The sequence below is a fragment of the Corvus moneduloides genome, chromosome 1 (genome assembly GCF_009650955.1).
Source record: "Corvus moneduloides isolate bCorMon1 chromosome 1, bCorMon1.pri, whole genome shotgun sequence".
In the NCBI taxonomy this organism is placed as follows: Eukaryota; Metazoa; Chordata; class Aves; order Passeriformes; family Corvidae; genus Corvus; species Corvus moneduloides.
Genome location: NC_045476.1, coordinates 147101230 through 147123494, shown reverse-complemented (window position 1 = coordinate 147123494; position 22265 = coordinate 147101230). Strand labels below are relative to the sequence as shown.

At 36.7% G+C, this 22265-nt stretch overlaps 1 protein-coding gene across 1 annotated transcript in view; it reads left to right on the top strand.

Moving 5' to 3' along the window:
• The window catches only part of ANGPT1 (angiopoietin 1), a 154745-nt gene extending 134271 nt beyond the window's left edge, over nt 1-20474 (top strand). Inside the window, exons 8-9 of the mRNA XM_032131476.1 lie at nt 10582-10712; nt 19251-20474. Of these exons, the coding sequence (XP_031987367.1) occupies nt 10582-10712; nt 19251-19411 (292 nt within the window). The 3' untranslated portion in view covers nt 19412-20474. The remainder of the gene's footprint in view (nt 1-10581; nt 10713-19250) is intronic.
• Nucleotides 20475-22265: the final 1791 nt, after the last annotated feature.

Genomic DNA, 22265 nt, shown 5'->3' with positions numbered 1-22265 from the left:
GGATCTGCAAATGCCCAAAGGGGCACAATTGTAAAAGAAGAATACACTGCTAGCACAGAATAAAGTATAAATAATCAAAACAAATTGATGAAAAATTAATTACAGACTATTTTCATCTTTATCAAAAGTTATTCATTTCCTTACATCCAGGCTCTTCATGTGGGAAAAAACCCAAACCAATAAACTGCCCCAGAGATTTGTAAAGAATGTCCTGACAAGGGCAACAGAGCTGGGGAAGTGTCTGGAGCACAAGTCACGTGGGGAGTAGCTGAGGGATCTGAGGGTGTTTAGTCTGGAGAAAAGAGGCTCAGGGGGGACCTTACCACTCTCTACAACTCCCTGAGAAGAGGTTGTAGCCAGGTGGGAGTCAGCCTCTTCTCCCAGGTAACAAGTGACAAGAGGAAACAGCCTCAAGTTGCATGAGGGGACTCTTAGATTGGATATTAGGAAAAATTTTTTCTCAGAAAGAGTTGTCAAGCATTAGAACAGGCTGCCCAGGGAAGTGGTTGAGTCACCATCCCTGGAGGTACTATAACCTGTGTAGATGAGGTGCTTAGCAACATGGTTTAGTGTGGACTTGGCAGTGCTGGGTTAATGATTGAATGCGATGATCTTGAAGGTCTTTTCCAACGTAATTTTTTCTATAATTCTATGGTATTGGAAAGATACCTTCCACGGTTTCAATTAACTATTGTGCCAGTGGAAACATGAGCAAAAATGTTATTCACCTTAGATATTTTGTTCAATTTGGTATTTAAATAATTTCTTAATGCTGATTACATGTTGCACCTTATTCAACACTCAATTTGATTAAAGAAAATAAGCTCAGTAGTCATATTCCAGTCAGGAATACTGTTAGCTAGTGTGCCTCTCATTGCTGTTTTAGCCAACAGCTTGGATTCTACACACAACTTCAAGCAATACAAACCTGTGTGAAGGGGGCATGGTTCTTGAACAGGGTGACAGCATTCTACTTTCATTGCATAGAAGGGTAAATATTGCCCTAAAGTGAACCACAACAGTTGACTCATTACAGGAGATACTTCAACCTCTGACATTTTTGCAATAGGCTTTTTCAAGGACACTACCTCACTTGGGTTTATGCAAAATCTTTGGAATCTAAAGACATCATCTCAGTGCCAGTACTTAGATTTGCTCTTATTTTTCTGCTCCTCACTTATCTGATTCTTACCACTTGCTCCCATAGAAAACTCAGTATTTTGTGGAACTATATATGAGTCTTGATCTGTTCCTCCTGCAGGACAGGCATACTCAAGGCTCAATTTTCTCACTGCCTGATTTATTACCTGAGATACTATCATAACCATGGAACTACAAAGAAATAGTCTAATATTATGGTGGAGCCAATATGTATTAAACTACCACTTCAATTTCTTCCCTGAGATGTACTCTGAATCCTTGGGATTATTGCAGGTAGACTGCAGTTCTCTGCTGAGCTGTATAAACATTCAGTTGAACCTCCACAACCAGGAAAACAGCGAGTATCCAGTATCCAGGTAAAATGAAAAACCATGTCCACCTAGAAAGTTACTAATATTGGTTATTTTTTGAGAAATAAAATAAAATAAATATATAAGCTATGGAATCTCAAGAATTAGGCATGCACATATGTACATGTTCTTTTGTATCTCTGTAAATAGAAATGACACATTTAAATGTCATCTTCACAGATTTCTCCTTCTAATTGAAAACAACATAGAAAAGTTTTAATTAACATAATTGATCAGCAAAGATGGACTTAGGGTACTTAACGTTCTTAGACCACAACTATAGCTAATTTCAGGCATAATTGCAGCACGCTCTTTACACAGAGAAAAAGCAACTAAAACCTCCACAATAAATCCAAATCAAAACCCTAGCACCCCTTCCCCCAACATACATTGAGTGTACACTCTTTAAACACATTAATTGTCAAACACTAACTTATGTAAGATTAATATAAATTTTTAACATAAGTCTATCTATGATATTTGTAACTTTTATGGTTACTTATGATTAATGACTTTCAATTAAGTGAACTGTGTGATAAATATTTTACTATGGCCTGCAAATGATATTTCTCAAAGACACTGCATGGTAACCAAAACCCAGTATCTCTACAGTAGCCATCAGGGTAAAAGTAAGCATGAACAGAATGCTGATACATGAAGTTTTCTATTTCCATTTTATCTCAAACAGTTAATTAGGATAATGTATAACCTATATGGATGACAGTGTATAATTAATGTCACCCTCAGTACAACTAAAGCATAAATTTATGAAATCCACTATTACAATATATCTGCATGGATTTCAACAAACTATATTTATGAGGCTTTTGGAACTTCCAAGCATATTTTGGAAGAAGTATTAAGTTTAAATTTTGCTGTAGTTGTGTGGGTCTCTTTTACTGGGTTTTCAAACATGATTAATCAATTTAAAGATAAATCAAATTTCCAACAAATGTTCTCTGAACTTTTCCACTAACTTCAATGTCTGTAAAACAGATATTTAAATAAAGATATACAAACACCACAAGCTTCAGCAATTCAGTAAAGATAAGCATCAGAAGGTCTGATTACTTATATAAGCCTTAAAAACTTTTAAAATATGAGTTTCTCTGTAGAGTCCCTCTACTTCTGTGCTGAAAAAATCCCCTTAAGAATCAGTTTTGGCATTTCTGCTGTTGGCTTCAGCCAAACCCAGGAAGTATGTTTGAGTAGGGAGAAAAAAATTTTTTCATTTTAGGTTACATTTTGAATTAAGAAAATTTCTCTAACCTTGGCTTTGCCCATGTGCTGGGAAAAAGTTCAGATAACTTCTAATTTTGTATTTTATTTTTTAAGAAGTTCATCAATCTTCAATTATATAAAAATAATTTGCATTATCATTTAGCATAGTTCAGTGTTTATATGTCTGTTTAAAACACTGATCATCTCTAGTTATTTCAAGCTTGAAATTAATTCAGCCCCTATATTTTATAAATTAACGTTACATTTTATAGAACCATGAACCAGGACAAAAGTGGTAGTTTCTGTAGCAACAGGAAATCTTAGCATTTATGTAGCTGGTGAGAGAGGGAATTTTTTTTTCTGTAGCAAGATTTTAACTTTCATTTAATAAAAACGTAATAAATCTAATAACCGAAAAGTTTCATTTCAGATTTCCATGAGAAAAAACATTGGTGGGTAATTTTGTTTTAATAAGTATTGTGTTGAAAAATAGTTTTAACAGAAAATGGTAGTAGCAGATTAATGTATCTCTTCTGTGCTGTGTTTGGTGAGAGATTAGAGTAGAGGGAATTATTTCTGTTCAACACATCATTGTGATAGTAGCCTTAAATATGTTTCTGTTTCTGTTAGCAGTAAAACTCAGTGTTACCGTATGTTTCCTCTCCATCACCACTATGTTACTGACATCAGCTGCAAACCTAGCAGCTCACACTGCCACAGTGACTTTCTGTGGCTTCTGTAGCACGTATTTCAAGTAATAGAAGCATATGTTTGCCTGTTCGCTGTCCAGAATAAACATATTTTTAAACACTTTTTGTAAACCGTGACAAAGCACCATTTGTCTGCGCACAGCAGTATGACAAACTGTGTGCTGTATGTTAGCAAAAATTTCTCTGACGGTAGCTCCTGGTGTCTTTTAATTATCCCAAGTACCAGTGTACTTGTTCCCAGTGAGTACAGTGCTTTAGTTAATTATTAATCAAATTTAATATAGAAAAAGCAAACTTGTTGCATTATTTGTGTAAATTCACAATCAGTGCAACATCCAGGCTTATTAGACTGTTTTATATTTTGCTCTAATGTGTTTCTTATTCATGGCTGGGTTGTTGGCTTGCTCACTGTCTGGAATAAATATATTTTTCTCCTTTGACCTGTCAGGTGTGTAGTTCAAACACACGCTAAAAGTAACGTGGGCTCTTAGAGAGTAAACAAGTTTTTCTGTTAACAGTGTGCAATTCCAGGGAAGGATCCCTCTATTATACAGCATTTGTTGTGCCTTGGAGAGATTGTACTGAAACAATTCCAAAGGAAAACTCATATTCATTTCCTGCTGTACTTTATATTAACATTTTGTCTTTAAAACTGGAAGATATATGTTCTTACTCTGGATATATTGAATTAATATCTTGTTGGCTGGCACATTTCACTTGTTTCAACAGGAGAATGGGCAAGGAGCTGCAGGGATGTCAGACTTAATAATTACAGCAGTGAGTCATTGCTACACAGCAACGGAGGAGAAACACAGAGGTTATTTTGTCTTACACTTTTGTAAAGGAAATGTGGAAGGAAATTATTTTCATGTGTAGGCAGCAAGAATATTAAGAGCCAAATTAAAAATCTGTTCAAGTTGTCAGCATTACTTACTGCATTATTCAGGTTTTCAACATTTTGCAGAGCCATCATACCTACTGTTTGCGGTTACAAACTCTATTAGGAATATAATAAAGTTAAATAAAAAGTCCGTGAATTTACTATGTACACTGTTTCTCAACCTTGTACTAAAGATAGGAGCGGGGAAAATTTAGTATTGTTTGGTTTTACGCTTGATATTTCTGGTTTTCTCCAATCAGACATCAACTGTGACATTCCCTTTCTGCTTCTCTTTGGTACTTTTACATCAATTTTTCATTCAAGGACAGGCAGCGATCAAGGTGATGAATTGTTCTTGCAACTTCATTAAAGGAGTTAGCAAGAGCTCAAAATTCTGTTAGTGGTGACTAAATATTTGTTGTCTTCCACCCTATCTCATTTCTTCAATTTCTCCAAAGTAATTTCCTTTCTTTTAAGGTAGCTTTTAGTATACTTCTAATGATTATTTACCTCCTCTGGTGTTACATTCTTGCTAGTAAGTTAATCTTGATTCATGCTAAAAAAAAAATCGTGGTTTGATTTGATTTAATTTCGTGTGTTTTCATAAGGAGAGTATGCACTGCCCTAATGAAGTCTAACTATTTCCTCCTCCCCCTTTCAAAGAAAAAAAAGGTTATGTTTAAGAAGAAGTTTTATTTCCTAACAAAGAAAAAAGGATCCTAATAGGCGCCCAGGCAAACTATCTGAAATCTGGACAAGGGCACTAACTAAGATGCCTTCTACTCTATAGCCCAGCACAGTTCAAACTCACAGGGATCCCCTGGTCACCACAGATGGCTCATGCTCTATCTCCAACAAGGAGATGATCTTTACACTGATTTTAAAACTTAGCACACACAAGGGATACTTCCCCTTATCCTTTAGTGGGAACACTAAATGATGAAAAAGTTAGGGTATATAGGTAAAATACCAGGGTTAGGATTCCCACATAGTTACTCCATTATATTTAGTTTCATATTTAGCAGGCTTTTAGCAGACATTTTAGTTTCAACCTCAGTAACAGTAGTATTTCTTTAGAGTAATTATTTCGATTTTTTTTCTCTCCTGTTCACAACACGTTATCATTGAATATTTGTAAGATGTCTTTATTATAGAGGTGCTTTTGCTATTCATGGACAACTGCTACCATTGGGAGACTTGATAAGATTTTGCAATATGTTTGGGTAAAGGTACTTTGGCAAGATTTCTAAGAAACGAACGATATTTAATGTAGACATGATGTCTTATTAAATGATTTAAAAAACGGTTTTTGAATCCCAAATAATTAATTAAAGAGTTTTTGAGGGAAAAAGAAAACCGAACCTGAACTTAAAATGAAGCTGCTCTCTGTTTTTGAGAGTGGTTTAGGTGGTTTTGTTTTCTTTTATTTCTTACTTAATATTATTACAATTAATGTCTAGAATTAAGAGTATTGTAAGTATAATCTCATACTGGGTCCTCCTAGGTGGTTGCAGTCCAGTGGGCTTTGGTTCACAAAGGGAACCAAAATCACCTAAATTCCATTATGAATGGAATTATTTGACTAACATAGCATTTCAAGGAACTTGACCAACTTCAGCATCTTTACAAGTGGCTTTCATTTCAGAAACTGAAGCTATCTAACATTTAGATGCAGCTGTGAACAAGATGGGAGATGCAAGTTAAATCCTTCCTCAACCTCAAATATTTCTAAATTAGAGGGCAAAGTAATGTCAGTTAACACAGTACTTGTGCTCGAGGCACGAGCTCTGGTGTGCCCCAGGTCAGAGAGAGTCCAGCTGCGTTCTTCTGTGCGTTGCTGAAGCGGCTTCGGCATCAGGAAAAGAGCTGCTGGCTGAGCTCGCTAGCTGGCTTCTCAGCAGAGGAAACACGGCAGGAACAGATGGGATCGGCTCAGGTTAGCTTGGAGACAAAGGAAGAGAGAAGCTGTTCTGGTGTGGCTCCTAACAGGTTTATTGTCAGAAGTTTTGCAACCCGAACAAGCTCGGAAGGGATGGAATGCGATGGGACCCTGCCCCGAGGCTCGTGCTCAGTTTTATAGGGAATTTGAAAATCCCGGTGAAAGGGGAAAACAACCAATGAGTTACAAGCCAGGGGGAGGATACAATTCAGCAAGAACCACTGGGGTAAACCGAGAGGCGGGAGTTATAACAGAGAACCAGCGAACAACCGAGGAACCGAGAATTTTCCCGAACCGGGGGAGGCGGCTTGGGCCCGGGCACCGCCCAGGGGGTGCGGCTTAGGCTTCTGAGCCGCCCCTCGACCCACCCTCTGAGCCTGCCTCTTCGGGAAACTCGATCCAGGGGATGGGCTGGGATTGATTGGCATCACGCTGCCCCAGCCCCGCAGTGGGCTGGGTCACTGCAACAGTCAGTCACGTAAGTTTTAAAAACAAAGATGCGTTTCACATGCCTAACATGCAGGACATACCTGCATAGGTGGTGACATGATGATTAGAAGGACTGAGATGTAGGTGCCCTCTATTCCTGTTAAAGTTAGGAAAAAATTAAAACACAGTGAGGAGAGAGCTCAGAAAAGGAAGTTCTGGGTGCAGGATTCTGATCCCCCTGCAACCATTTTTATTCCATGACCATTTCCATCAATATTAACAACCTCTCCTTTGAGAAGAGATCAGAATCTCGGATTCCCTCCTGCTATGTGGAATGAGCAGGCTGGAGAAAGGACATTTTAGGATGCAGAGACAAAACACAGGTGGGAATTTAGAGGCATCCCTTTAAAATATTTCCCAAAGGCAAATATGTGTTCCTCTCCATTCACCATGCTGAATCTTTTAAATCCTACTTCAAGACTCCTGGTTCTCTCTATTTAATTATTAAGGATATTACGCCAGTACTCATGTAGGTTCAATCCTACCAAACTGAATCTGAGAATACTAAATAACTAAAGTCCATGTAGTAAGATGTCTCCTGCTCCTGGAAGCTAACAAGCTCATCAGTTAGCCTACTGCTGTGCTGTGCAATCTCCAGCTAGATTAGTTTGGATCTGTATGGCTTGAACTGTAGCTCAGAATGAGAAGAACTGATTGCTTCAGGACCAGTTCTGGGTTTTGGTTGAGATCTGATTTTGGTGTAAAGTAGTGCCAACTTTGCAGTGTCATTTTTTCTTAACTGTCAGGCAATGCCAATTCAGGGAGAAAAGCCCAAAGAAATAGAATTACTGTTTCGCCCTGTGGTTCATCTGCCCATGGCTGTGGTGCGATAAGAGCACTAGAGTTCAGAGCCAAGTTAAGCTTTATCCTTTTAAAGTCACTGGAGACCTACTAGACAAATTGTATTGAGGGAAAGTCAAACATAACTGGCAAGATCTAAATCTGTGATGAGTGGAATGTTTGTAAAATATGAGGGACAGTAAAGAGCTTGTAAATAATCCTAATGCCCTCACCCTTTGGGGAAAACATTGAATACCAAGTAATATTTATTTCTTTATGTTTTATGTTTACTTAGATTGTACTTTTTTTTTTTTAATTGGACTAAGTGGGTTTTATAGTGTTGATTGCTAATGAAAAGGTCTGGCTAACCTTGTCTTTCTTATTTAAGTAAACAGCATTTTCTTTTTATTCTGACTTTATGAGACTTCTGTGAGCTTTGGTATGGCAGGTATAATGAGGATGTACAGCCATTTAAACTCACATCCTAGATATCATGTGACAAAATAATTCTTCAATCAACACAACTTCAGGGAAGTTTATTTTGTTCTGCAAAATATTAGACACAGCCTGCAAAACAAGGCAAAAGTCCAATGAATTAAGATGGGATCAATTCCAGCTTTTCGTTTGTATGAAACAAAGAAATGGACATGTGCAAAGACAGATCTTAGATTAATCTTGTCTAAAACAAACATCCTTTGGTAGACTAACATGGTCATTACAGGCTAATTTTCACCATGATTGGGCAATGGCATTGTGCAATGACCTTCCTGGATTCCTGTTCCTTGGTTATTCCTTGTTAAATTACAAAGGATTTTCACAGTCTTTTATTGGGTTTCCACTTGACCTTATCTTTTTTTGTGCTATTGAAAGGTATTTGACCATGCATGATATTTGTATTTAATTCAAAAAATTTTGTATGTTTATGTGTGTGTAGTTATCTATCTACATATACAAAACTTGCTCCAAGGATTCAGTCCAAAGGTATTTAATTATGAGCCTCAGTCAGGTAAGATTCAAAATTAAAATCAAATTAAGGTAGGCAGTGTAACTACTTTAAAAAGATAACTCTGGCAAATCTTTTTAAAGTATTTTTTTTATTTTAAAGTATTCATGCTTAGCATCTACTGTCTCCATTTTTAGAGATGGACAAAGGACACATAGGAAGAAATTCACTAAAAATTAAGTGAAGTTTAAGTCAGTCTACAAGTATGAAACTCTGTATATTGCTAAGTGCTGGTTCTATGCCTTCACATTTTGAGAGGGCTCAGTAACCTCACTGGGTATTCTGAGAAGGCTTTTCTATAATGAGTGTCTGTGACAAGTTTAATCCAATTGGCTTTGTTTGGACCTAATATCCACCCACAGATACACGCAAGGCAAAAAAACCCCAAAACTAAACCAATGAAAACCAGCAGCCATGCACTTGATTAAGGAAAGCTGCCATATGGTGCCTTTGCCCTCATAAGCAGGATTCAACTCCAAAGTTCTGTGGGAGAACTGGGCTTTATTTAAATCTCAGTCTGGGCGACAGAACTATCCTCATCTCAGAAAAATGCCAATGGCTTAACTACTGCTACTACTGATGAGTTAGGGATGTTCTCTACTCCTGCTGTTAATGCTGTGAACACTGCAGCAAAGTATTTGTCTTCCATCTAAACAAATGGATGAATGACACTCTGGTGAAGGCGTTTACTCTTTTAGTCATGCAAAGTAACTAGATAAAAATACAACAACAGAGAAATAGTGAGTCAGTGACTCCCATCTGCTTCTCCTTGTTCACTCTGTGGGAGAAGTTGGGAAAGCATTTTCTAGGATAGCACTCCCAGCTGTAAATCACAGAGAGAAGTAGACATCTCTCCTGAATATGTCCTGCTTCTGCTCTCATGATTCCTTATGCATTTTATATTTGATATTTAAAAAATAAATTTGCCCTTCCTCAATAACCCTAGGAGAAACAGAACAGATATTTCTCACCTTCTCTTCAGTGGAGAAATCTATCCCACTATTTATCAAATCATATTCTTGTTGAGGCCTTTGGGTGATTTATTCCTAGCCTGTAGAGATTCAGGGAGACAGGGGAGGGATGTGTCTTCCCCTCTTGCTTGCCCCAGTGGCTGGGGCTTGCTCCTGAGATGTAAGGATTGTGGGCTTCTTATTTCTCCAGTGGACACTGGGATCCTATATCTTCCTTCTTGCATATGACGCTATTATGACAAAGGGTACACCTTCCAGCAATGTTTTATGAAAAAAACAGGAAGGAATTGATCACGTCTGATATAGATGGTTATATACAGGAAGTAGCTCCTGTCCTGTCCTGTCCTGTCCTGTCCTCCCCTCCCCTCCCCTCCCCTGCCCCCAGTGTTTCTTTGGTGGGACACAGAGGTACTCTGTTCAACATTCCTGCAGCTGGCACGTTTGGCTGCTAGCAGCTGAGCTCTAGCTCCCAGCCTATGGTTGTGGTTTCAACTAGCTGAAAGACTCCTTAAGAAAAGGAATTTTTAGCATTGCAAATTATGAAGACTTTTGTGGCTTGAACTCGGAGTTATTCTCCATTTGTCACTCAGAGATAGCCTTGGCAGAACTGGGTTGCTGGCTTGTGCTGTAAATGGTGCAATTAAAAATTCTAAGACTGCTAAAATCTTCTTTCAAGCCCAGGGATTAATAACATAACTCCTCTTAACTGGGATTGCTGCTTCTGTGCCACAGTAATGAAACTGGCTACTCAAGTACTCAATTATTCTGTCAATGTACTCCAGATATCTTCTCACTCCTCCATTTCCCACTCCCTCTACTTTGTTGTATTTCCAGTTCAGATTCCTTGAGCTCAGTTCTGCTCTGGAGCAAGGACAATGTGCTACTACAGATACACTGAAAAACACTAAATGTCCCCATTTTACACCTGAAACAACAGAGATTGAGCCAAAACACGAGAGATTCACAAATTTTCTGAGTGCACTTCGTAGAATGCCAACCTGATGTGGAAAAAGATCTGAATCTCTTATCTTTCTTTTCTATTTTGGTGACACTGATTGTTTTCTCTTGTTGTTTCAGGCTTTATTTAAAAGGTCACAGTGGAACTGCTGGAAAACAGAGTAGCCTGATCTTGCATGGTGCTGAATTCAGTACAAAAGATGCTGACAACGACAACTGCATGTGTAAATGTGCTCTCATGTTGACTGGAGGTGAGTACAAGCTCTGAACTTTAATAGGAATCTACTGTGTTTTCCCAAAGCAACCATGGATACAGTTGTATCATGGATGTATAAGTCCTGAGTGAAAACTTTTATTATTATTACTCCTACTTTTTTCTATACATATATTGTGGTAATACCAATGCCTCTAGATTCCTATCAGCAGAGAAAGGGTTATTCAGAGATGCAGTCAGTATACTTCTGCACTGAAGCTGTTGCAACAATGTCAAAGAGGAAAGCATAAGTTAGTGTCATCGTTTAGGCAAGAAAGGAAAAATAAGAAAGAATAAGTTAAAAGATTAAAAAGGTGGAAAGAAGTTTGTGAGAAGTTGGAGAAAAAGAAGAGAGAAATGGCCAGGTATTAGATATTAGATGATAAAATTTAGAAACTATCAGAGTCTAGACTTGTAATAGATTATCTATTTCACTTAGGGATGTGATTCTGTTATTAAAATAATTTTAATGGTTAAACTTTCTCTGTTAGGTGAGCATAATGCATAAAGACACTAAATGACTAATTCACTCACCTGTGAAAGACTAGACCTGCAACCACCTGTTTAAATCTGGAAGGTTTAAGCTGATATCCTTTGCAAGCTGAGTCAGAGTGCAGAAAGAAAGAAAGTTGGGGTGGGGAAGAGCACAAACAAGTTACACTGGAACAGTTTAAAGTCCCAAGTCAATCTGACTGCCAGCAAGTATAGGGTATATGACAGGTATGTTTTCCCTCCAGTGCAGAGAATGAATATCTGAGATTATCTCTCCATTCAGACTCCTAATCCTCCTAAGAATGAGAACTTTCTCTGGAAAATGATACATACTCCTAATCCCTATATGGGCAAGATCATTTTTATCTCTAGAATACCACATTATAGCAGAAAGCTTAAACTGGGATTCTTTGATTCATTGACTGAATGACCAAGAGAGGCCCTTTCTTATCTTCACATCTGATCTTATTTGAAGACTCTCTCTCAGTGATTTCTAACTTTCCTGGAAAAAAATCCTATTGCATGTAAATTTTTCAGTATTTTGGATCAGACTGTTAAACCTGTATTATTTGTGGTTACTGGCACTCTGACTGAATCCAGCTCAGGCCACATTCAGGCACATAGGAGCCTCTAAAGCAATCATCTACTAACAGAAGATGGGTTCCCATCACTGAGAGTTATATCAGGTGCACAACCCAACTCCTCATTCTCTTTTGCTGGGAAATGACCCAGTTGGGAAAGTCTTTAAGGAGCCAATTTTTCAAGCTCCCCTAACTTCCTCTAGTGATATTGTATTAGAAGTTATCATGAGAAACTTCTTCCAGTGGACAGGTGATCAGACATTACCTTTTCATGGACAGGTGATCAGACACTACCTTTTCATTTCTATAAAAAATAGAAGCTAACCATATAGATCTGGAGACAGATAGTGGATAAGGAGTCAATATTTTATTTTAATTAAAACTGTTGACCTTTTCCTTTCGAGAACATGCTGAATTAAAGCGTGTTGCTTCCAGGGCAGGCCAGAGTCTGGTTAGAAGCTCCTGAGTGTGAGTTGTGTCTGTGCTGAAGTGCAGACTCATTCATGTGTCTGAGCTGCCTGGAAACACTTCTACTCCCAGACAGCTCGTTCTGGGAGCTGAGGGTTTGTTTATTTTCCTGCTCTGACTTCTATGACAGGTCAATACCCCACCAAGGTCAGTCTGCTGTTGAACAACCATTCCACAGGGTTCACACATATTGCTGCAGCAGTCCTGTAAATCAACAACCAAGCCACATATAGGAATATACTGGTACCAAATGAAATGAATAGGGACGAAGGGGGAGAATTACCAAAGGCTGAGGAAACCACAAGTATAGCAAATCTGCACAGTAAAAGGAGATGCAATTATCCTTTGGAGATAGATGAGTCTACTCTTTTGGAATAGACTCCGAGTACTGTTCCTTTGGAGACAGGCTGTACAGCACTGTAATTTGTAGTTCCTCAAGAAAGACCTTAATCATGCTAGAGTTCTTCTCAAACAGTCTGCTATGCTTTGCTCCTTGAAACAACTTTCTCATTCCTTGAGAAAGATCAGAAATTGAATTAAATACCAAAACCGCTTTTTAGTGAGTATATTTCAGTTTTGTAACAGACAAAGACTAATTTAGAAAAGTAGCAATGATAACAGGTTTTGGAAAACCTCTTTTTTTTTTTTTCCCCCAAAAAAGATATCAGACTCTGTTAGTTTTGGCAACATCACAGAGAGCTCTTTAATGATGAATGGTATGAAATCTGCAGGCAAGTTTCTAGCTATCATGACAGTTTGGGTGAGTGTTATCTCTATGAGGTGAACTGAATATATTTATGTCAGGAATAAAGGCTGAGATAAGTCAAAGCTCAAGACTGTGATATGGTTATAATCAAGGCTGAAAATAAAAATGTAAGGAAAACACACATTTCTCTCAGTGATCTTGCTAGTTGTCAGTTTTATTTGGTCTATATCATAACTATTATTCTCTCTCCTCCTTTATCTCATCCCTCTTCCCTGGAATGAGAAATTAAATACTGGGAGAATAATACAGAAGCACTAAGAGTGTATTTTGTGTGTGTGTGTGTCTTGTCCTTTCAAGAGCCATGCTATGCTACTTGGCTCTATCTTTACTTGGCTTTTAAGGAATGTCTTCAAAATCACATGCATGATTCTTAACCCCTCTAAACTGTTGTATTTAAATGTTTTAGCTGCTTTTTTGTGCCTTGGAAAATTTAATCCAAGCATGCTTGTTTTACTTTAAGGGGAGACAAATCATATTCATTCGAATAATTTCTTCATTGTTTCAATATCTCAGGCCAGTAAACTGAAAAAAAAAGGGTTGTATATACATCCCCATATTATTTCAAGCCTTAGTCTGAAGAGTTCCCCAATTAGTTACACACAGCTTTTTTTGCAAGAAACAGCACTGAAAATGCAACAAACTGTCACCAGAATGAGCCTATGAGTAGAAGTCCAAAGTGCTTGGATTTCCAATACAGCCCTTAGCATTTAATATCTCTGGATCAGATTCCTGGGCCAAATTCCCATCCGTTCTGCCAGATACCACCTGTCAGCTGAGCCCCAAATTGTTTGTGCAATTTTTTTCAGTTACTGGAAAGTGACTTATGGTGTCTTGGCTAACCAAGTAAGAGTTCTAAGGTGATTTTCTTTGGCATTGGCTGCAGTCTGAGGTGTTCACAAAGGCATTTACCTTGCTTCAGGTGAGAAGTGAGAATATTGCTAAACTTCTGATCCCTAAAATAATTTGACAAAGAGATGGGGAGACTTTCTAGATTGCTTGCCAGGTTTGAAGCAGCATAAATGACTGAAATAAACTGTTTGTTTGGTTTATTTTACTGGAAGCAGAGGTCCATGCAGCTGGAGTCTCCTGTCTCTGACAGCAGTCAGTCCTTGAATATTTTCTCAGTATCTTTTGAATCTCAGGGGCTTCCTGAGTCAGAGAAGTATGTATTTATTAAACACATATTTATTAAACCTCAATGGATTTTTCATCTGTTAAGCTAGAGACTGCTCAATGACTCCCAAACAGTGTTGTATTCATTGCCTGTTGTTTCACTGCTTTTTCCTCCAAGTGGTGAATTTTATGAATCTCTGGCAGGAAGGGTATGGAGGATTCGTGTCATGACTTGGAGAGAAGTTCTTGGCTGAATATAGAAATCTGCCCATACAATCCAATCAGAAAAGCTGTAGTTTTTCTTATCATTGAAACAAAATATTTGAAAGAAGCAATGACACCATGCTTAAAAGTATCCAGCCTGAACCCTTGGATATACACCTGATTACATAAAAAAGCACCAGTTTTTAAGTTTTATGCATATTCCTGCTTTCATAAAGAAATTGCTCAGAAAACACCATTAATGAAGTATCATTTATATTGCCAAATATTTTTATGAAAAAATATGATCACCATGCAAATAAGAAGTAGTAAGAATATTATTTGGTTTTTTTGCTAGAAATATTAGAAATATTTAATTAGACAAAGGACTATGCAGCACTTTTAACAAAAGCATTACTACATTAGTATGCATATCAGGGTTAAATAGGGGCAACTGTAATACAGTGTTAGGAGACCTTCAGGAAGCGACTAACTTTTGATATATTAGAACATAGTCACCAGTCTGCAAGTTTCATATTATTTTTACCTCATAAAAAGGTCCCTATGAAAGGGACTGCATTATCCAGTTGATATGAAAAGCTAATGCCTTTTCATCTTATATCCTGACAGCTAAATTCTAATTTAATCTTCAGATTGTCAAATGGTAGTCTGGTCAATCCAATACTCTTAAGGAATAAAAGAACATAGAAATTACCTCCAAAGGTCATTTAGTCCCTTTCCAAGACAGATTCTTCTCTATCTATTTGTTTCTGTCTTTCTATTCATCTTCAAGATTTCTGTTGATGTTCATTCCCATGTTAAAGTCTGTTACTGAGTTTGTCTACACTTAGTATAAGAAAGCTTTGCACGTTGACTAATTCTGTGATAATTTAGATGTGTTCCATCTTGTCATATCCTCCACCATTGGAAAGAATAGAGACCACTCCTTTCAATTTCTTTGAAAGGTTTTTGGTTAATTTGAAATTGTTGGCAATTTGTCTTTCAAATTCTGACTAAACAATCCTAAGTCTTTCCTGCTAAATTCACTCTTTTGGACTCTGTCCTATGGCTCCACTGATAGATTGAGGTGAGGTGTCATCCAAAACTTCATCCAGAGAAATTCAGTGTCCTCAGCAGGGAGAATAGAGATGTGTGAGGAAAGGGTCTGCCATCAAACATGCAGTGTTTAGACACCTATTCTTTTAGAATGGAAAAGCCGACTAAGAACCTCCCATCAAACCTGACCAATCCTTACAGTTCCCAATGCACAACCGCCTTACAGTGTACTCATGGATTGATTTACATTGGGTTATTAAAAAAGAATTTTATATGCAAACATGCTTAATTGCAATTTGTGCAACAAGCCAAAAAAGCAAATCTGTTAGCTTTGGCATACAAAAGCCTTTTTTTAATGTTGCTTTGACAAAGATGATTCTATCATGCAAAAATTGTGCTTGTCACTTCAGAAAACCATTATAAAAGATACTTCTGGGTTTTTTTCTTTTATTATTGTTACTTATTTGAGCAATGCTCCTTTATTAGGTATTTTTTTGCAAGAATTGATGGAAATTATTTCAATAAACATTCATATTCAGACAAAGATATAGTACAGTATAGATATATTATGGTCTGGAGATAGCTCTCTGGGATAGGTGGCTTAAACATTCAAAATATATTTATTTAATGAAAAGAGCTGACATGAAATTTAACAAATTCCCATTGGTAATAGCAACATTAATTAAAGACCAAAGCACAATCATCCCCAAAATGTGAACCTACTTTAACTGTTCTAGGAGAACAGCCATCTACAGTGAGGATTAATTTTATTTGTATAGCTGAACTTTCAAACAACTATCTATGCATTATTTAAATTATATTTGTCTGGAAAATATATTATGACCTAGGGATTTTTATTACAAACAGAGATGGTAGTACTGCTTGTAATATACAAAGTATTAGAGGTGGGCTAACAAAAAAAAAATTTGAATTGGCCCTCTGTTCAAATAAACAATTAATGAAATTGTGATCACAACAGCTTGAAGAAACTACCTCTCTTTCTGAATAAAAAACCTTCTTAACCTTCTCATGAAAGCCTTCTTTTTTACCACTTCACTTTAAAATCTTACTGCTATTATTATTTCTTACAACGCCCACTCTTCATCATTCTCATGCCTGATTCAAGTATCCCGTGGAAATTATTGCCAAAAGTTATCTCCAAAGTTAAAATCTTACTGCTGTTCAAATATGACTTTATACTTATTTGAGAAAGCCATTACCTTGTAGAGAAAAATAAATAAGATTGTTCATGAGAAGAAAATCCTGTGAACCCCAGGTAATAAGCCAACATCTGGCTACTGAGTGTCTTTCCTTGGGTCAGAATGTCTCACAGCTCTGGTGCTGCTTTATTTGGTGTTTTCTACCATGGCAGTGCTGCAGGTACATCTTTCAGAAACCTCTGGTTTATGTTCCCCCACTTCCTCATAGCTACCAAGAAAGTCACTGCTTGCATTCCTCTTTCCCTCAATATACAAAGCGTCTGAAAAAAACCATTTCCTCTGCATCCATTCAAAGATGTGAGTTTTGGTGTTGAGACATGCAGTGGGAAGTCTTGCAATAATCTGAGGTCCTATGGGGAGTGAAGACCTTTCAGAGGACTGCAGAGGAGCATGGAGAGAAATAACCATATGGAGAAAAAAAAACCCACCATGAAACAAAACAAAAAAACCCAACCCACCTCACTTAAAAAACAAACCAAAATACAGTGAGAAAGTAAACCCAAAGTTTTAATGCAATATTAGGAAACATCTTTAAACATTCAATTATTCTCACTAACAAGAACAGTACAGTAGGAAAAAAGTTAAGCTCATTAAAACACATTATGAAAGAAGTGTTTATTTAGAAGAAATCTGTGATGAGAACTGGAGCAAATCCTCACAACTGTTTGGCTTATTCCATTTTTTACATTGATTTTTTTATGGCATCACTGAAAACCTTCATCCCAAAAAAGACCATTTATGCATCTATTCCTGTTCCTTTAACATGAAATGGTAACTAGGTCAGCTCGCCATGCCTTCCTCCCAACACCATAAACAGAACCCAGCTGTGTCTGGGTTCCAGCTTTGAAAAATGAGGATTAGGATTTCTCTGTTTAACTTCGTCTTAAGTTTCTACAAGATTATACTCTGGTTACAGTTAAACATCAGCTGTACAGCTTTCCCTTTCTTTGGTTATTGCCCCCTTAAGTATAATGTTGAAATCAAAGGGAGGTCATCTGTACCAAAATAGAAGATTGTCAGAATTTATCTGGCATAAATTCATCCCTCAAGATTTCATTATGAAGTGTTACTTCTTAAAAAATACCAAAACACTAAGTACTTTCCAAAATCTTATGAATTACAAGAGTAGAGGCATAAATTATGTGGATCTGAATACAAAGAACAGAGTAAGCACTGGTCCTGAGGGCTAAACACAATCAATACCATATTGGTGGTAGTAGTAGACCGTGGATTAAAATACTTTCATATAATGCATTCATTATAGGTAGATAAAAGGATGACCACTAAATGTGATGGAATTGAAGGATTCCCTTGGAGAGTGAACACTGTCTAAAAGGAGTTTGTCACAGTTTAATTTGTTTTCCAGAAGTCAGAGTGGAAAACACACTGAAAATTTAAAATTCTGCATTCTAGTTCACACTGACACCTGCAGAATTCAGTAGGCACTCACTGGATGATCAGTTTGCCACTACCAGTACTAGTAGAAAATGCTTTAAAACAGGTCCTGGGAAGATTGCAATGCTGTGATGTACAGGCTGAAAAAACTTTTTTTTAAAAAATGAAGTAGCATTTAACTTCCAAAAGCAAAAGTCACCACCTATTCTTAATGATCTTATTTGCCTCATGACTCAAATTTTCAGTACAACCATATTCCATGGAAAGATGCATAAAACCTATGCTAAAGATTTACAAAATTATAGATCTTGCTATGATAGAAAGCCCCAACAGAAATCTTTCTGACAAATAGAAGTCCTAGCCACAGAAATTAATACATTTTTGACATTCTGGATATTTGCTTTTTGCAGTCTGGGAATTTATTCTGCCTTTCTCAGTCTGAGCTAAGCATCTTTCTGTTACTATAGATAGATACTCTGCTAGGTGTTGGAAAGAAAATTCTATTCCCATCAAGGTATCCAGCAAAACTCCCACTACTTTCAGTAGAGTCAGCATGCCACCTAGCTTGTCTTTGTCAGTTTGTGTTCTGTAGTCTTGGTGTTGCCAAGTTTCGTGTTATTTGGAATTCTTAAAACTCTAGCTCTCATGGCAATCTAAAACTCACCTTAACAAGAAAAGATCTTGGAGAGATAAACAAGAGAGTTCACTGCTTAATTTCATCTTAAAGCAACAACTTAAAATAGGGCGATGCAGCACCATAATTCTCATATTCCTGTTGCTAAAACCATATAATATGGCAGCAAAAGCAACTGAGCAGTTGAGCAATGACAGTTAAAGCAACTGTAATGGTAAATAAAATCAAATCATGCTTATTCTCAAAGTAACTTAACAAGTGAAATTACTTTTGAATTATAGTCCTTTTCTAAGATTTAAATGAAAAAAGAAATGCTGTCTAAAAATACAAAGCAGTTTATTTTTCATGTCCTTGCTTTTACTTCACATACTGCATATAAAAGTAGAATGGATAGGGACTTAATTACTTTTGCAATTCTGTAAATACACGTGTGTTCTCCAGCACTGCTGACTATAGAACACCACAAAACAGCAAAAAAGGAAAATATGAAAATACCATACCAGCACTATTTATGAGCTATTTACCAGAATTTGCTAATCAGCTAAACCTATAAAACAATATAAAATACATAGTGCACTTGCAGTTTAAGTCTTTGTCTTAATGGTTTCAGGGTGGTGGTTTGACGCCTGTGGCCCATCCAATCTCAACGGGATGTTCTACACAGCTGGACAAAACCACGGAAAGCTCAATGGCATCAAATGGCATTACTTCAAAGGCCCCAGCTACTCCTTGCGCTCCACTACCATGATGATTCGGCCTTTGGACTTTTAAAGGAATTCTGCAGTGGATCCCAGGACAAGCCAGGCCAGCACTGCCCTCAGCAGCAACACTATCACAGTCTGAAGGTAAAAGGTGAAGGGCTTCTTGAAAGCAACATGTAGGGATGATGTAAAGTCGCTTCGCTATCACTCCGTAACCTGCAAACACTTCCCAACAGTCACCCCATCTCTTGATGACTGGGGAGAGCTTGGTTTCGAAGAAGGTGGATGAAATGATCTTTCAAAGAACTGGATTTGGCTATTCTGCCCAAACTTGGTGCTTGTCAGTGGATGTGTTTTTTTTGGTTTTTTTTCAAGTTCAGCAACAGGATCGCAATTGAACTGAAACATATCGACCATAGTCTATTGAGTAGAATGTTATTCAGCAATGAAATGCCAACATTACACCCATGAAAAAAAATTACAGAGACACCTTTATTAAAACTCATCTTAAAGCATCCAAGGTGACCACTACAAATATTGTTTTTCTTAAATTAATTGAATTTGAATTGTGGATGGATTTGTGTTAGTCCCAGAGTCAAATAATTTGTGCGAATATTATTTTTCATTAAATACTTTAAGGACAGGTTTCTAATAAATAAACTGAGTTATACATATGAACAATGATAAGGATAATAAGCATAAATTCCTCAGTTGCTCTGTAGAGGTAAATCAGATAATTGGGATAATCCCTGAGCTAGGATTTATAGTGTGATAACAAAAGTAGCTGTGTTTTTGGGTTTTTCCTTTCTTTCATTAAAGGCAGTCTGAATGTCATGTAGAATAATTAATAGAAGGTTTAAAGAATGTGAAATATTATCCTAGAGAAAATACAGGATTTTGCATGGAATTTTTCATCAAAAAAACACAGGAAGGCAAACTGTTAGGGTATAAAAAATTACATAAATGCATAGCTTAAGGCAATGGATTCATTTTACAGTATCCTTGCATGTGTGCAATTTATCCTTAATTATTTTACTTTTTTATTACATTTTTGTGAATATCAGAAGCATGCCAGTTCTACACAGTGCTTAGGCTACAACTATAAAAAATACTCATCAGAACTGTATAAAAAATAAAGAATTGTGAACTTGTAAATATCATGTTTATATTTCCTGCAACAGTCATTTATTTTGTACTGGCAACCCCGACCCCATGCAAAGGGTGAAAAGCCTCAAAAGGATATAAATATTAAAGAACTTTAGATGACTGCTTACAGGTTACTAACTAATTTTGTTCCATTAAAATGCTGCAGAAGTGTGGGACTATTGGAAAAGATAAAAGTCTTCTAATAACAAGCAATAAAGTAATGGGTGGCCTTTGAGGGTATGGAGACAACTCTTACCATTTCCAGCCCTTTGTGATTAAGTCATATGGATAAAGTCCATTTGGGAAAGTAGTTTGCAATTGTTCTGCTTCTGCTAGAAATGAAATGGAAAATTTACCCTGCTCCCACTGAAATCAAAAGTAATATTCTCATCAATTAAATTGGGACCAATATGGCACACAGAATCCACACGTGGTGAGATGTTTGCTCATCTCTTTGTTGCTTTGTTCCTTTATTAAACTGCTCCTGAGATGAGACACAGCAATGATATGATTTGTTTTAAAGGGTAATGATAATAGAGTAACTACTTTTTTTTCCCCTTAATTTTTCACCTTTTTTTTTTTTTTCATTTAGCAGTTTATTTCTATGGAATAGAGAAAAAAATGCTTGGATATTTTTAAGCACCTCTCCCTAAAGATCACAAGGTTATAGTACCATTGAGGGGTATTTCAGCCCCTAAGGGTTCTCTGATTTTGTTACAATTTGATGTTTCTTTAATTTGAATTGGGACGATTTTTTTCTTTTTTTTTTTTTTGTGTAGTTGTATATATTTATATATATATTTGAAATAATCTTGACTAAGGGTTAATTTGAAGTTTTCTGCTGCATAAGTTACCAAACTACTCTTTACTCAGCACTTTCTTCACAGACATGTTCTGTCCCAGTTTCCAGGCGTTTTTTTTTTTAATGGTCTTCATTAACGTGCAAAAGACGCAGTCTGTCTTCCACCATGATTTCAAAAGATAGAGTTTTGCAGGTCTCCAAGTTAAGAATGCCATGTGTGCAGATCCTATTGCAGAAGGCAAAATACATTTAAAATTAAAAGCATGATATTTACTGTTTATTTATCTGTGTTTGAAAAAAATGTGGATTTGGTTTCCTATCCTTTATAATAAAACATTTTAAAAAATTGTGGAGTCTCTGATTTGCTTTGCTCTACGTATAATTTCTGTGACAGGCTGATAACATTTTAAAACCCACTATTTCTCCTTGTAAGAAATATTCATAAGTTTAGACAAAGCGTAGGAAGGGAGGAACTCCAAGTTTATCCGGTAATTATTATTTCTAACCTTTCATATCAATACTTCAGTATTTTTTATTGAATTTCCTTAATTAAAATCGTGGGACTATATTCCTTATCTTCAGTTCAAATCATACAACTCCCTATCAATCTTTAAAATAAAAGATTTGTTTAATTCAACAGGCAAAGATACAAATTGAAGTGTGATGTTTTCCTTGTCTTATGATGTGTTCTTCTATCATCCATTCAATCATGTTGTGTGGCAGTGACAAATCTCCACTGATCTCTTAGTCAGAAATTCCTCCTGCTCCATTTGTATGCCTTTTAACACCACAGTGATCAGTTTTAACATCTCTTTGTAGTCAATTTGTCCTCATTTTCTCAGGAATTTTTTCTTAATTGACTTGTTTGTTATGTTCCTTCAGGGAAACCCAGCTTTTCAAATCAACACTGAAGCTGTAAGGAACTATATACATAAAAGCACATTTTGCTCCTAAAGTTGAATGAATATGTACCACA